Here is a 13,215-nt window from a genome sequence, read left to right on the forward strand (position 1 = left end):
CATTGGCATAAATTTCTGAAGTTTGAAGTGAAGGTCTATAGATAGACCATCAGATTTGCAGGTGTACTGATTGCTCATGCTAATTTTGTCATTGCTGTTGTGGTGAGGTGGGGTTTCTGGAAATGATGAGGGGGAGGTAGGGTGGAAGAAGGATATGGCATGAACTGGCACAAACTCCACTGGGATTGATAGGAGCAAGTCGATGGGAAGCACTCCTTTCTCTCCTTACCTCTGTGATACCACTTCTCAAATAAGCCCATCCAGCATCCCCTGTTCCGCTTGCTACCAGGATTGCTCAGCTTGGTAAGACCATCACATAGTTTGGTTTTGGAGTTGCCATGTCCTCGTGCAACAGATGCTACCATGTGTACAGCTCGCTGCAGGTCAGCTTGCTCACTGCACAAAGTCTGTGAGCAAGATTGAAGGATAGAACAAGTGTGCCTAAAAGCTTTGATTTCTAATAATAGAACAAAGCTATGAAAGTATAAATTATTAAGGTTAAGATTATTAATTGTATTAATTATTAAGATTGTATTTAACAAGAATGATCATCCTTGGCTGCTTCAGAATCTCATAAGAATGTAACGAAAACACAGAAGTTGTGTCTCCACCACTCTCGCCCCCAGGTTACATTAAAATCTCCCTCTATGAGCTTAAAAGAAACTTTCTTTGTCAGAGATGTTTGCTTTTCCTCCATTTTCTTCAAAGGGATTGGGAATCACCCTCACCCTTACATATGCTCTTGTCTTCATGGAGTTTTTTCTGGGCTACCCCATGAAACCCACCCTTGGCACTGTCCTGTGTCAGCGCTATGCCCAGCATGAACCTGAATGTCATTTGAGAATCACAATGTCCTGAGTCAGTGTGTTTTAAGAGGCTCCTGCTGATGGAAGTCACCTTGCATCAGATGTGAAACTTCTTGCTTCTAACCTGTTGCCAACGTGGGGGTCTTTTACTGTCACGGGGGTGTAATGATGTCCTTTGTCCCCCGTGTGACAGATTGTGGTGGATGGTGACAAAAGCACCGTGCTGGTGACTGATCTGAAACCCAACACCAAGTATGTCTTCAAGGTGAGGGCTGTCTATGCAGATGCCCTCGGGGAGTCAGCAGCTGTCAAGGGGAAAACAAGTGAGTGTCTCTTCTGCATACATCCCCGTGTGTCCTTGTCTGTGTGGAAAAATACACCCCCCAAACCAGACATGTGAGGAGTAAGGGATGGATGGGTAGGAGGAACATCTGTGCGAATGTCCCTGGTGTGGGGTACAGAGTTGTGAGTGGGTGCAGAGTAACCCATGTGGTTAACCCACTTGAAAGCAGAGGGTGCAGCCTGCTTGGATGGCTTACATCTGATTTAATAACCAGCAGGATTTGGTGAATCCAGGCTGGGATTCACTGAATGTAACACTCGCATAGCTGACGTGAGAAAGCTTTTGGAGACCAGGGGTTGAGAAACACAGATGTGAGTTTTATGGAGAGATGTATATTCTAAATGCCTTGTTTCAGAAGTGGATGGTCCAAAAGGTTTGGGTTGGCACTATGCTTGCACTTAGGGCTTTCATTTCACTCAATGTCAACACCGAAGTGGTATGATCACAGCTTTTAGGAAATGCCCCAGGTATTGATCTCTGGCCTCACGACAAAGATCTAGGCTTCCTCTGGACTGCAATCTACCTTGCCAAATTCCTTTGCTGTCACATGGCTGGCTCTAATGACATGGGTCTTGGAAACCGAGCAGCAAATTCACACTTGGCCAAACCCTGGAGTACAAGACGCTAGGTCAGGTGTGATGGATGGAGCAGGTTTTGTCCCAGAAGCACTACTTTGAGGGGTTCCAAGAATTTAAGGGGTGTGCTAATTCTCCTTCCCTCCCTGTTTTGCATGAAGCGCCAAGTCTGCTTTGCCCAAGGGGTTTTGAAAAGAATTATTCACTTCTTCCTTGTCTTTTGTTTCTTCCCCCACCCCCTGCAAAGTCTTAAATTGTTTGTCTTCTCTAGGGAAGTTCTCCAAAAGGATGAATAAATAAAGCGCCTCAATGAGGTTGATTCATATATACTTGCCAGGAATAAGATGAAATGTCTGTATGGGTGGAAATAAAGTTATTTGATCTCTTCTGTTATTATCCCCAACATGAAGCCAGAGGCAGAAGCTATAAATCTGTCTACCATGGCTGGCTGGATCAAAATGGGCTCCTCTTTGTAAGAGTTGCATCCATAGGCGCAAGCAGCATTTGATTCATGTGTCCCTGCTCAGTCTGCATGAAACCACTTCAGAGTTTTCTCTGCTCAGGGGGAAATGCCTTGTGGGTAAATATTTCACAGTTCCCAACATCATTCAAAGAGGAATCCCACAAACATTCTGCCTTGGGAGTTTTCAGCTTACTTTTCAAGCAGACAGGGGTTTGATGGAGGGGGGTGTGGTTGCTTTTGAGGATTCAGCTGAGAGAATAGAGAGAACTGGTGCTTCTCACCTTTGTGTCTCTTTGTCCTTGAAGACAAAAGATTTTCCAGGGGTCTTTGCTATGGCATTTTATTGCAGCATGGTCACATCAATTTCTGCAATGTTTTTGTACCCCAAAGCACCTGTGCCTCCAGTCACTAATTTCCGTGTGATAGAAGAAGGACTTTTTAGCTTGAAGGTGGCTTGGACACCTCCACTGGGCAAGCTGGAGGGCTACAAGATCTACATCCCCAGAGGTAAGTTCAGATTTTATGAATTTTTCTTGGAGTTTACTTTAAAAGGAGCAGTGACCTGAGGACAGGAAAGGTGCCGTTTTGTCCAGGGAAGAATGCACCACAGAGCTCCTGGCGTTACTCTGGAAGGAGGCCAGGTTAGCCTCTTCCAGACAGTTTGGCTCCTCGAGGATGGAGGAGAAGAGTCCTTTGAAGCACTTTATTTTGAAGAACAAGATGAGGATGGTGCCTTATACCCATTTACACTGTCACATCCAGAGCTACCATGGGTGTTTTTCATACTCAGATCCCTGCTTTGGTGTGGATGTGGGGTGAGTTCAAGCCTTTGGTATGTCTCACGCTCACCTCTGTGATCTGGAGGGCTGGGACAGCACGGATATGTCAAGCCTTAGCTACAGGCATAACTCTCAGCAACATCACATGGGTTAGGGGACTGAAACCATGCGCTTGAACCAGCTCTTATGCATGCTCTTCACCATGCTGTGAGGACATCACCACGGGAGGTAGGCAGACAGTACGAAGGCTTCACCAGCACTCTCCTTGATTTTGCAGCCAACAGACCAGGAACGACCTACGAGCAGGTTCTGAGGGGCGATGTCTCTTCCCATGTGCTGGATAACTTGCAGGAGGACAGAGAATACAGCATCAACATCTGCGCGGTGTACCCCCAGGGGCCGAGCCAGCCTGTGGCTACCGTGGGGAGAACATGTAAGAGGTTTGACTTTGTGGCTGGTCCCTTCTTGTCCTGAGCACTGTGTCTACCCCTTTGCTCTTGATAAGCACCTCACAGTGGGTGGGTGCACCGAAGGGGCAGCGTTCAGCAGGTCCTTCCTGACTCCTACCTTGAGCCCTGCTCTCCCCCCATCACATGCATGTACAAGGAACCCCTCCAACACCATCATGCTGCTTGGGAGCAAGCATGGGAGATCTGCCAGAGCCTCGCTTGCCCTCCTGTTTTGCACCACAAGAGAGGCTGGTGCATTAGAGGCATTAGTCCTGGAATGCAATGGTCACATATTTGGTTGTTTTCACCACTGCTTCTGTGAGATGCTTTCAGGCTGTTATGTAGGACAGGAGCCCTTGGAAATCTGGGCTGGAGGAACAGTGATGCAGGGAGGGCAGCCAGCAAAGTCCTCCACTGGCAAGTGGGTGCTCTGAAAGGTTTGTTCCCTGTCCTCCTTCCAGTGAAACTCCTGCCTGTGAAAAGCATCTTGCTGCAGAACGAAACCACCGACACGCTCCAGGCAAGGTGGAGCCCTGTCCGGGGAGCAACGGGGTACAGGCTCACTTGGACATCAGCAGGTAGAGACACGGGGGCGGGATGCATGCATCAGTGAGCAGAGAGATGGAGAGACAGGAGCTGTGAGTTCCCAAGGCATTGGATGCACTGGCACCTTCTTTGTCCAGCTGTGCAAGAAGAAGCAGAAGGGAACCAGTTTTTTGGGGGGGTCTCTGAATGGTGGAGTTTTCTGTACATTGGGGGTAAATCAACAGCTTGCAACAGAGAGCTATGTCACGGGTGTTGATTATAAACTCTGCCATGGGTGCAAAAATACCTGCTCTGGTTATGCATAAAGCAGGGTAATGGGTATCCAACCTTCTTAATGGGGGATTAATAGCAGATTTACTGGAGCTGCGTAGCCTTGGAAAGGGTTAATAGCTGGAGAGAAGCTGGTGAAGTACTCTGTGCAGAGCTGCACATCACACAGCCCCTGAGCATCCCTTTTGGGAGGGGACAGATACTACCATATTACAGACTGGAAGTGCCCATGCTTGTTGCTTTTCTCTCTGCAGCCCTAAGACCTGGCTTTGTCCTCCAGCATCCCATAACGCATCCTCATTCTCAGACAAATTTTGGTGTTTGAAGACAGATCTGCATTTGCAGCTGGAGCTTCTCCCCTGCCCTGAACCCAAACATATTTTCCTTGCTGGTGTGGGGGAGCAGAAGTTAGAAATTCAGGTTTGATGGCATATTTTGGCCTTGGGAGATGGATGTTTCTGTGGTTCAGAGATGAGATGAGATGTCAGGACACCTGGGCTCTGTCATGGGCTTTGAATAAATAGCACACTCTCCTCTGACTCAGCTCCCCTGGTTGTGAAATAAGGAGACATCTCCCACCAGGGGAGTGGGGGTTTAGTTGGTGAACAGCTCCAAATGTCATCAGAAGGGAAAGATCTTTACAGGGAAAATATAAAATTGCTTTTATTGCTTTGTAATGAATGTCTCTCTGGAAAAAAAAAATCATGGCTCATCCCAAAATTCAGCTGTTTACCCAGTCCTTGCTCAATACCCCAGCTAGAAATGGAGCACACAGGTGCTCAGCCTGCTACATCTTTGGGATGGGGACACCCCTTCTTGAGGGGACAGTGAGGGACATCCTCAGATGAAATGGCAAGGGCACATCACCTCCACTCCAGATTTGCTCTTTCGGAGCAGCTCTTTCACCTGGTGCCAGTTCGCCCTAAATCCAGGGGTGGCAAAATCCCAAGGGGCAGCTCACCCTCACTGCTGGGCCCTGCGGGGTCGTCCCACGCTCCATCCCATCCCGGGGCCGTGCGTTATGGGTGTCGTGGTGTTGGGGTCCAGATACCTTCTGCCCGTCCCTGTGCAGCCGTCCCAAGCTGGAGGGGTTTTATTTTTCTTCTTTGACTTCTAAGACAGAGAATAGATAAACATAAACGAGCGGACACGGAGAGAAGATCCATGGTGTGGGGTGGGAGAAGGGGGATGGGGCTCAGGGTGCTGGTGGAGCCAAAGATGGGGACATGGCACCCTCCAGTGACCAAACTGCATATGGCAGCTTACCCCCCAAACCCCAACATGCTGCTGCCTGCACCTCTCTCCCCCCCTGAAACAGGGTGTGATCCCCAAGGATTAGGTTTTAACTCTTCTCCTGCCGTGCCGAGAGGTTTAGCTGAGCAATTTCTAGTCCACAACAGGATACAGAAATGAGAAAATACCTTTTGTGGCATCAGTTGGCTTCAGTGTTCTGCAGGGAAGACGACTCCAGCACCGAGTCATCCAGGGCTGGGCAGAGTGTGGACCCTCTTACGGGGCTGCTCGCAGACCCATATGTGGCCATTTGTGTGATGCTGCCTGATTTAGTTTCTTTGACGTGCAAAGCCCTGAGTTGCCTCGCTCTGTTGGTGATCACTGAGGTCTGCCTGGGTGGCTGTGGGTTATTTCTACCGCTATATATACATTAGCTACTCAAGATTTGTGCTTCTTGTGCTTAGCTCTATCCCTGCCATCTTTGTCCTGAGGATCTTGCCGGCACATGTGCAAGCCAAGAGGATAAAATGCCATTCAGTCTCACACACTGTGTAGTTCTCAAGTGATTGCATGATTGCCCACCTCTCTCCCAGACAAGGAGACCCAAGGAGGGTGGTCCTCCTTGGTCTGACCCACGGGAGCCCAGACATCATTTCCCTTTGCAGAGGGCAGCATCCAGGATGTGAACCTCAGCAACACCTACAGCTTCTACATGATCCAGGGACTGCAGCCTGGAACAGAGTACACCGTCACCATCAACCCCATCTTTGGGGATGTTGAGGGGCCGGTGGTGAGCGGAAAAGCAACGACAGGTGAGTACCCTGCAGCAGGGGTGGGAGCCAGCCCAAGCAGGCAGGGATGGGGGTCAGGTTGTGCTGGCAGCACAGAACTGGTGTAATTTGTAGTCACCACCCTGCCTGCCATCTGGTGCAGAAAGCAGTCTGGTTCCTCACAGCTTTTGGGGGCCACTTAGAAGCTGTTGGGACCTGGATGCAATTGGTCCATTTTGTTCTCTTGCAGTGGCATCGAGCACCGTCCGGATGCTGAAAGTGAGTGATATATCCATCAACAGTGCACTGGTCTCCTGGGACTCGGTTTCTGGGGCCACTGGGTACCGAGTGGCTTGGGGTCCTACACCAGGTAAGATCCTACTCTCCCCCAGCCTGCATCACCTTCACCTTCTTCTGTAACAGGGGAGATAAGGCACTGGGAACCTCGGGGATGGTGGGTGTAGAGGCAGATCCAGCTCAGTAACTGGTCTGAGCAGCCTTTCCCACAACTTAAGGGCATGAATTGAAACCAGAAATTATTTCTGGACCTGACCTGCAGTGTCAGCAGGCAGGGTCCCTGCAGCAACTGCATTCAGCCTGACCCCAGCCCAACACATAGAGCAAGGGTTCTACACCACCCTGCCAAGTCCTCAGGGAAGAGGGGGGGAAGGTCATCTAGCACAGGGGCTTTGCAAATCCCTACAGATCCTGGGGCAGGACAGAGCACATGCCCACAGTACTGTGGGCCCTGGATATGAGACCCGGTTTGGTTCCTTTGGTTCCTCTCTACTGGTTTGGATCCTTTAGTCATTCAAATTCCCAAATAAATAACCATAGGAAAACTCTCTCTTATCCCAGTGTGCATGCAGATGTCCTACAACAGAGGTTCAGCTGAATTGGAGATGAACTGCCAGGGAAAACATGACGTTTTTCCCAGTATGCAATAGAGCTTCTCTCCAAACTCTTCTTTTTTATTTTCTCTTTTCCAAAGAGTTCTTCGGCAAAGACCGTCCTCGCCAGCTGGCCCTCAACAAGTCGATCACAGCCTACCACCTCCGCAACCTGGCCCATGACACTGAGTATGTGATTTCCCTCTATGTGCTCTTTGGCTCGGTGGAGGGACCAGGGATCACAACCTCAGCCAGGACATGTGAGTACAGGCAGGACGTTCAAATAGCTACCGTGTCACACAACCCTTGAATGTCTGGTTCAACCTCGTGTATCCCTACAAAGGCCATACACTCTACCTCCTGCGCCTCACTCCCATCATCTTCTGCTCATGTCAGGGGCACCGTGGTGCTGGTCCTCTGCCCTGCCAACCTGCTGTGCCTGGTGGGTGAGACTGAATCCCAAATGGTTTTCTGCCTGGAAGTCTTCAGGTGCAAACTGGAGCCAATGTGCTCTGCAGTGGCTCTGTTCATGTTTGGGGGCTTGGGCAGAGCTGCAGGTATGAAATGCCCAATCTGTGCTCACTGAGCTTCCAGGCATCCCAAAATCCAGACCAATGGCCAAAGTGTTCAACATTGTCAAATAATCCAACTGGAAAAGAGCTGGGTAGGTTCTGCTGTGAGGAGAGGGAGATAAATAGAGAGGAACATTCTAACGTGGAACTTGCTGCCTGGTGATAAGGGTTGTCCCCAGCCTCAAAGAAGGGGGGACTCCAAAGGGCTGTGCTGGGAGATCAGGTTGCCTGAACAAGAGGCAACAAATGCAAATTCTTCATGTAAAATAGGGAAAGACAGGGGTCTAGTTGATGGCCAGAGCTTGTCCCCCCATGGCAAACTTCAGGGTTGCTTTGTCTTGGTGGGGGGAAGGCAGCAATGCTGAGCACGGTGATCAGAAAACAGAGGCAATATTTGCACAGTAAAGGATGTATCCTCAGGTTTAAAAGTGGCAGAAGGTGATCTGCAACCCTGGAATACAGCATGGAGATAATGGGCTGACCCTTGGGAATAAGAATGGGCACAGGCAAACATGGATGTTCAGCACCCTTGGGAGCTCTGGGTGGATGTTTTACCTTGCAGGCAGTGTGGGGGCACTAGGATCTGAATCTCACAACTCTCTGGATCCCTGTCCTGCCTGTGCTGGGCTAGAAGAGATGCTCCTACCTGGATCTAGCACCGAATACACTCCTCGGTGCTGAGGGAGGTAGGATGCACACACGTGGGCCAGATCTCAAGCAGTGCAAACTGACACCTCTCCAGGTGAAGACAATGAGACACTGAGGAAAAGCAGAGATACCACTTTTAACCCTTTTGCGTAATTTTGGCCACATTATGTTGACAACGAGGAGCCCTGTTGGACAGTAGTCTAATGCTGTCTTCTCCTTGCAGCTCCTCTTGGCTATGTCTCCAATTTCAAGGTGATGTCCTACACCAGTACAAGCCTGTCTCTGGCATGGAGTGCCACAGCAGCTGCCACCAAGTTCAAAGTCACCTGGAGCCCTGTGGGAGAAGGCAAAGGTGAGCAGAGAAAGGGTGCACATGCTTGTTTCTGACACAGACCTATGTCTATGGCCACGGGAGGCACCTTTCCAAACTCCTGATCTACTGCCTGGGGTACAAAAGAGATCTCACTGTTGAGAGACACGGTCCTCTACAGCCGTTGGTGATGTCTCCTACTCTCTTTGTATTCATGCTCTTCTATTTATGAAGATAATTCCCAAAGCTCTGAAACAATAGTACAGTGAGGAATGGCTATTTCCTTTGGAGGGGATGCCACCAGCCTCATTAGTGAGCTATGGGCTCTGAAGTATCCTTTTTTTTTTTTTTTTTAAACAGAAAAACAGGTTGCCAAGACTCAGTACCTGGGCAATAGAGTGTTGGCTTACCGGATCAACCATTTGCTGCCTGACAGCCTGTATAAAGTCAGCATTCGGGCTGTCTTCGGCAAGACTGAGGGGCTGGAGGTGACTCTGACTCACCGCACAGGTCTGTCCTGATGGAAAAAACCCTCTTTGTGTTGGGATACAAAGGCTGGGTTCATGGTCCTGTGCACTGCATGTTGATGGTAGAAAGACATGGGCAGCCCTTATAGCTGGTAGCAGTGGGCTATTCCCATGGGTAGGAATGGACACATCCTTCTGGCATGTTAAACAGGCTTGGCATGGGTACGCAACCCTGGACGTATTAACAATCTCCCCAGTCTTCTTTATCAACAGCTGTCTTGGGGAGGTAGGAGCCTCTCTGCATGCATGATCATGGTTGACTCACTACCATGCACTCTTGAGGTTTGCCATTCCTTAATTTGTGGCTCTGGCTCTTCAAACTTGCTGTCCTGGGTCCTTGCAGTGTCTTTTTCACACAAGTTCATCTGAATCACAGTTCCCCGGGGTGTTTGAAGATGCCCGTGGATGATCTGTCTTCTCTTGGCACCCTCCTCATGTCCCTGTGTCGTGTCCCCAGGGTTTAGTGCAGGTGGTAAGAGATGTGGATGAGAGCCCTCAACTTAACTGCACAGTGCTCGTCTCTGTGGATTCGTTAGGAAATGCAGCCTGGCATGCCTGGATAATGTCTGGAAAGCAGATATTGCATAAATACCTAAATCTTTCTTCATCACCAGAGCTTATAGCCCTGAACCTCGTGCTGTGTAACTTGAGCTATTACTTCAGACATCTCATCCTGGTTCATTTTTGTAGCATCTCTTGCAGACTCCAAGCCCATCCAGACCATCCAAGATCTGAGGATTACTGACACTGGCATAAATAGTTTGAAGCTGGCTTGGAGGAGGCTTCCTGGGGTGACTCACTACAAGATATCCTGGGTGCTCTTCAGTGGTAAGCAACCTGGTCTTTTAGTCAGGTGTGGTATGAGGACAGAGCACAAGGAACCCCAGAGAATAGGAGTTTAGGTCAGATCATCTCTTTTCCCACAGATGATCAGGGTAGATGGGGATTGTAATGTCTATGGGGGTGGGTTGAAGCCCTGTAGCTGAGCCAGGTTTTAGTCTCTTAACAAAAATATCCCTTGAATATAGGCATAGCTGGGATTTGGGAAGTCAGAGAAGTAGTTTTTTCCCATCAAGACATGTGATGTCTTTGTGACCAGATCTCCCACATGCTCGCGCCTCAGTTTCCCCATATGCAAAATGAGTTCATAACACTCCTCCCTGGCCTGGTCCCATAAGATCTTTGTGAGGAAGCTGCTGTAACAATGATTGTTAATAGCAATTACCTTGCCCTTTCTATACACACTGTGGATTTTTTTGACGGCTCCTCTTAGGTGGCTTGGAAACCTCCCAGCTGGTTGCAGCAGACACAGTCTCCTTCACGATCCCCAAACTGAAGGAGAGCACCACCTACACCATCTGCATGTCTGCAGTGATCGGGGGACGGGAGGGAAGCCCCACACTCCTCACAGCCAAAACTTGTGAGTATGACACTGCTGGGTGAGGACAAGAGCCATCTCCACATTAGTGCTAAAGGCTCTCTCCTGGGACCTCTGATGGGAGGTGAGGGTGGGAAAAGAGCAATATTGGCCATTAGTGACCTTCCTTCTTCTCAAGTCCCACCAGCCATCATGCCATAAAACACTCATTGGTCTTTTCTTCTTATTACTGAGAAACATTGGGACTTTGCCTGTCTTCCCCTGCCAATTAATCACTGTGAGATGCTGTTTTTGTGACACATTAACTTGAAATTACCTCTTTAGTTACAATACCTTGACCATTCCGGGCAGATAAAGTCAAATGTCATGTATGACTCTGTGATATCATGCGACTTGACTGATGCTGCAGTGTAGGCAGACTTGGAGATCAAGTGATGAAGACCCGGGGGTGTGGAGCCAGCGCTGTGGTTTCAGGGAGCACTAGCAACTGGCACGAGCGAGCAGGCAAAAACTTTATTGCCCGTCTCAACAGCTCGGATATCACAGTCAATTTAAGGAAACACCTGGCAGTCCAGGCTGAAGATTTTATTTGCTAAAACTTCACCACTTCCCACCAGCTGAGGATCTGATCTGATTCAGCTTTCTGGAAAACCTCTGAAGTGCTGCAGGGACCCCTTCCTCTCACCAGAAACATGGTATTTTAGGAGGTAGAGCATCTCCAAAGCTGGTTGCAGGCTACGCTGGGTTTCCTGGCACACACATCTTTGGGGTAGGTATCTGAGAGATTCACCAGCAGCTGGAGCTGTGGACAAGTGTAGCAGAGATGTGCTTCGTGTTCATCATATATATCTGGACTTTCTGCCTTTGCTTTCAGCAGGCCAGGATTTGAGCCTCCCAAAGGATGAATCAGGTTTATTTAAGCTCGGTCAAGCTTTTGGTACAAACATCTACCCATCCTAAGCTTTGTTTCTTTTTCAACAGTGGATTTACCCAAAGTGACTGACTTCACAGTGCAGGAGGCTGCAGAGACCAGCATTTTGCTGACTTGGACGGCTGTTCCTGGAGCATCCACGTATCTATTAACATGGCGCTTGTCCTCAGGTAATTAATGTTTTTTTGGTGGGAGAAGGAAGGATGGTTTGTAATTTTGTTCTCTTCCTTTGTGAGCTGCCCTGTGACCCCAGGGTATTTGAGGATGGGCATATCTGGCTTGCCCAATGGTCTGTTCGATTCAGTACCTGGTCTTAGAGCCAGCTGAAGCTGCAGAAGATGCAAATGGCAGATATTAAAGGGGAAATTTCTTTCCACAACCAGCCTTAAGTGGCTGCTGTTTCCTTCAAGTGTCATGACTTGTGTCTTCAAGTGCTGCCCAGTTTGACCTGGGGTAAATGATGCCATCACTGATGGCACCAACACTGTTCCATCTTTTGAACCCATCTGGACCCTGTTTAGCAGAACAGAGGATTGACCCTGGGGGGCTTCCGTGTGTCATGTCCCTTCCTCTTAGCTTCTTCATTTGGGTGAAAAAGAGGGGAAAAAATGGAAGCCGGCCCACTGAGGAGTCTCACGACATGACCCATGTGACCATTGCAAAATTCTCAGGAGAAGAAAAAAGGAGGCATGAAAATATCTCAGAAAAAGAGCCTGCTGGGTGGCATTATGAGTGTCTCTTCCTCTAGAGTCACTACTCGTCCATCAGGAATAGTTGGAATGAACAACAAAAAAATGTTTTTTATCATTCATACAACCTTAATATTAACCTGTTTAAAAGCTTTCCTATATATTAAAGAGTTTTAAAACTTTCTTAATCATTGTTCACAACTTTTAGCGTATATTTATTTTTCTGATTGATTTGGCTTTACAGGGGTTGCCCTTTTAAAGCACCAGGTATATTATTTTTTTCCAGAGTGGACTTAAACCTCTTTGAATATATGTCAAGTTTCCTGTTGCCATTGCTTCAACCACTAACTTTTTCCTAGAGATCAGTTCATCTCCACAAGTCAATAAAGAAAACGAATCTGACATAATTCCCCTGTGCTCCTTGCAGTGCTTTTTGAGTTACCAGGTCGTCAGCTTTCATTTTTAATTCCAAGGACGTTTTGGTATTGACAGCTTAAGAGTTGTAGCATATGTCACTCAGGATGAAGTCTCCTGTGGTAGCATCATTTTTTTGCTCTACATAATATGGATAAGTGATTAGGGAACTGAACATTCAGTACTCTAGGGTGATTTAAGTGATCTAATGCAACTGTTCCCCTCCTGTGCCATGCTGTTAAAATATCGATCCATAAGTATTCAAAAATCATTGGTTTCAGAGTCGTCAGGGGCTCAGAAATGGATAATACCATGTCTGACAGTCCCCCTGTGCCCTCACTCGATCGATCCTTCTGAAATAGGTTTATAGCTATTGATTTAGCATTCCAATCAGCTGAATCTTGCCACCACATTTCAATAGTACCAATGAGATCAAATTTATGCTCTTGAGTAATTCCAATTTCTCTTGTTTAATTATCCAGGCTGCCAGAATTAGTGTATAAAGGCAATCAAGAATTCTGTATTTTCTTTTTTTGTCTCTTGGTACCTTGATTAATTTTCTTCTCTGCAACCTGATTTTTTTCTAAATGAGTACTCATTCCTTACCCATTGCCCTTGCCCC

General features: G+C 48.1%; 1 protein-coding gene across 1 annotated transcript in view; it reads left to right on the top strand.

Annotated features, from left to right (window-relative positions):
* Window positions 1-13,215, top strand: part of LOC104360885 (collagen alpha-1(VII) chain-like) — a 118,517-nt gene that overhangs the window by 22,009 nt on the left and 83,293 nt on the right. Inside the window, exons 8-19 of the mRNA XM_032986727.1 lie at window positions 1,000-1,129; window positions 2,578-2,694; window positions 3,244-3,399; window positions 3,877-3,993; window positions 6,130-6,276; window positions 6,485-6,604; window positions 7,226-7,384; window positions 8,568-8,696; window positions 9,015-9,164; window positions 9,872-10,009; window positions 10,455-10,601; window positions 11,541-11,660. Coding sequence (XP_032842618.1) covers window positions 1,000-1,129; window positions 2,578-2,694; window positions 3,244-3,399; window positions 3,877-3,993; window positions 6,130-6,276; window positions 6,485-6,604; window positions 7,226-7,384; window positions 8,568-8,696; window positions 9,015-9,164; window positions 9,872-10,009; window positions 10,455-10,601; window positions 11,541-11,660 — 1,630 coding nt within the window. The remainder of the gene's footprint in view (window positions 1-999; window positions 1,130-2,577; window positions 2,695-3,243; window positions 3,400-3,876; window positions 3,994-6,129; window positions 6,277-6,484; window positions 6,605-7,225; window positions 7,385-8,567; window positions 8,697-9,014; window positions 9,165-9,871; window positions 10,010-10,454; window positions 10,602-11,540; window positions 11,661-13,215) is intronic.

This window comes from Tyto alba, unplaced genomic scaffold, assembly GCF_018691265.1.
Source record: "Tyto alba isolate M040663 unplaced genomic scaffold, T.alba_DEE_v4.0 Super-Scaffold_2, whole genome shotgun sequence".
In the NCBI taxonomy this organism is placed as follows: Eukaryota; Metazoa; Chordata; class Aves; order Strigiformes; family Tytonidae; genus Tyto; species Tyto alba.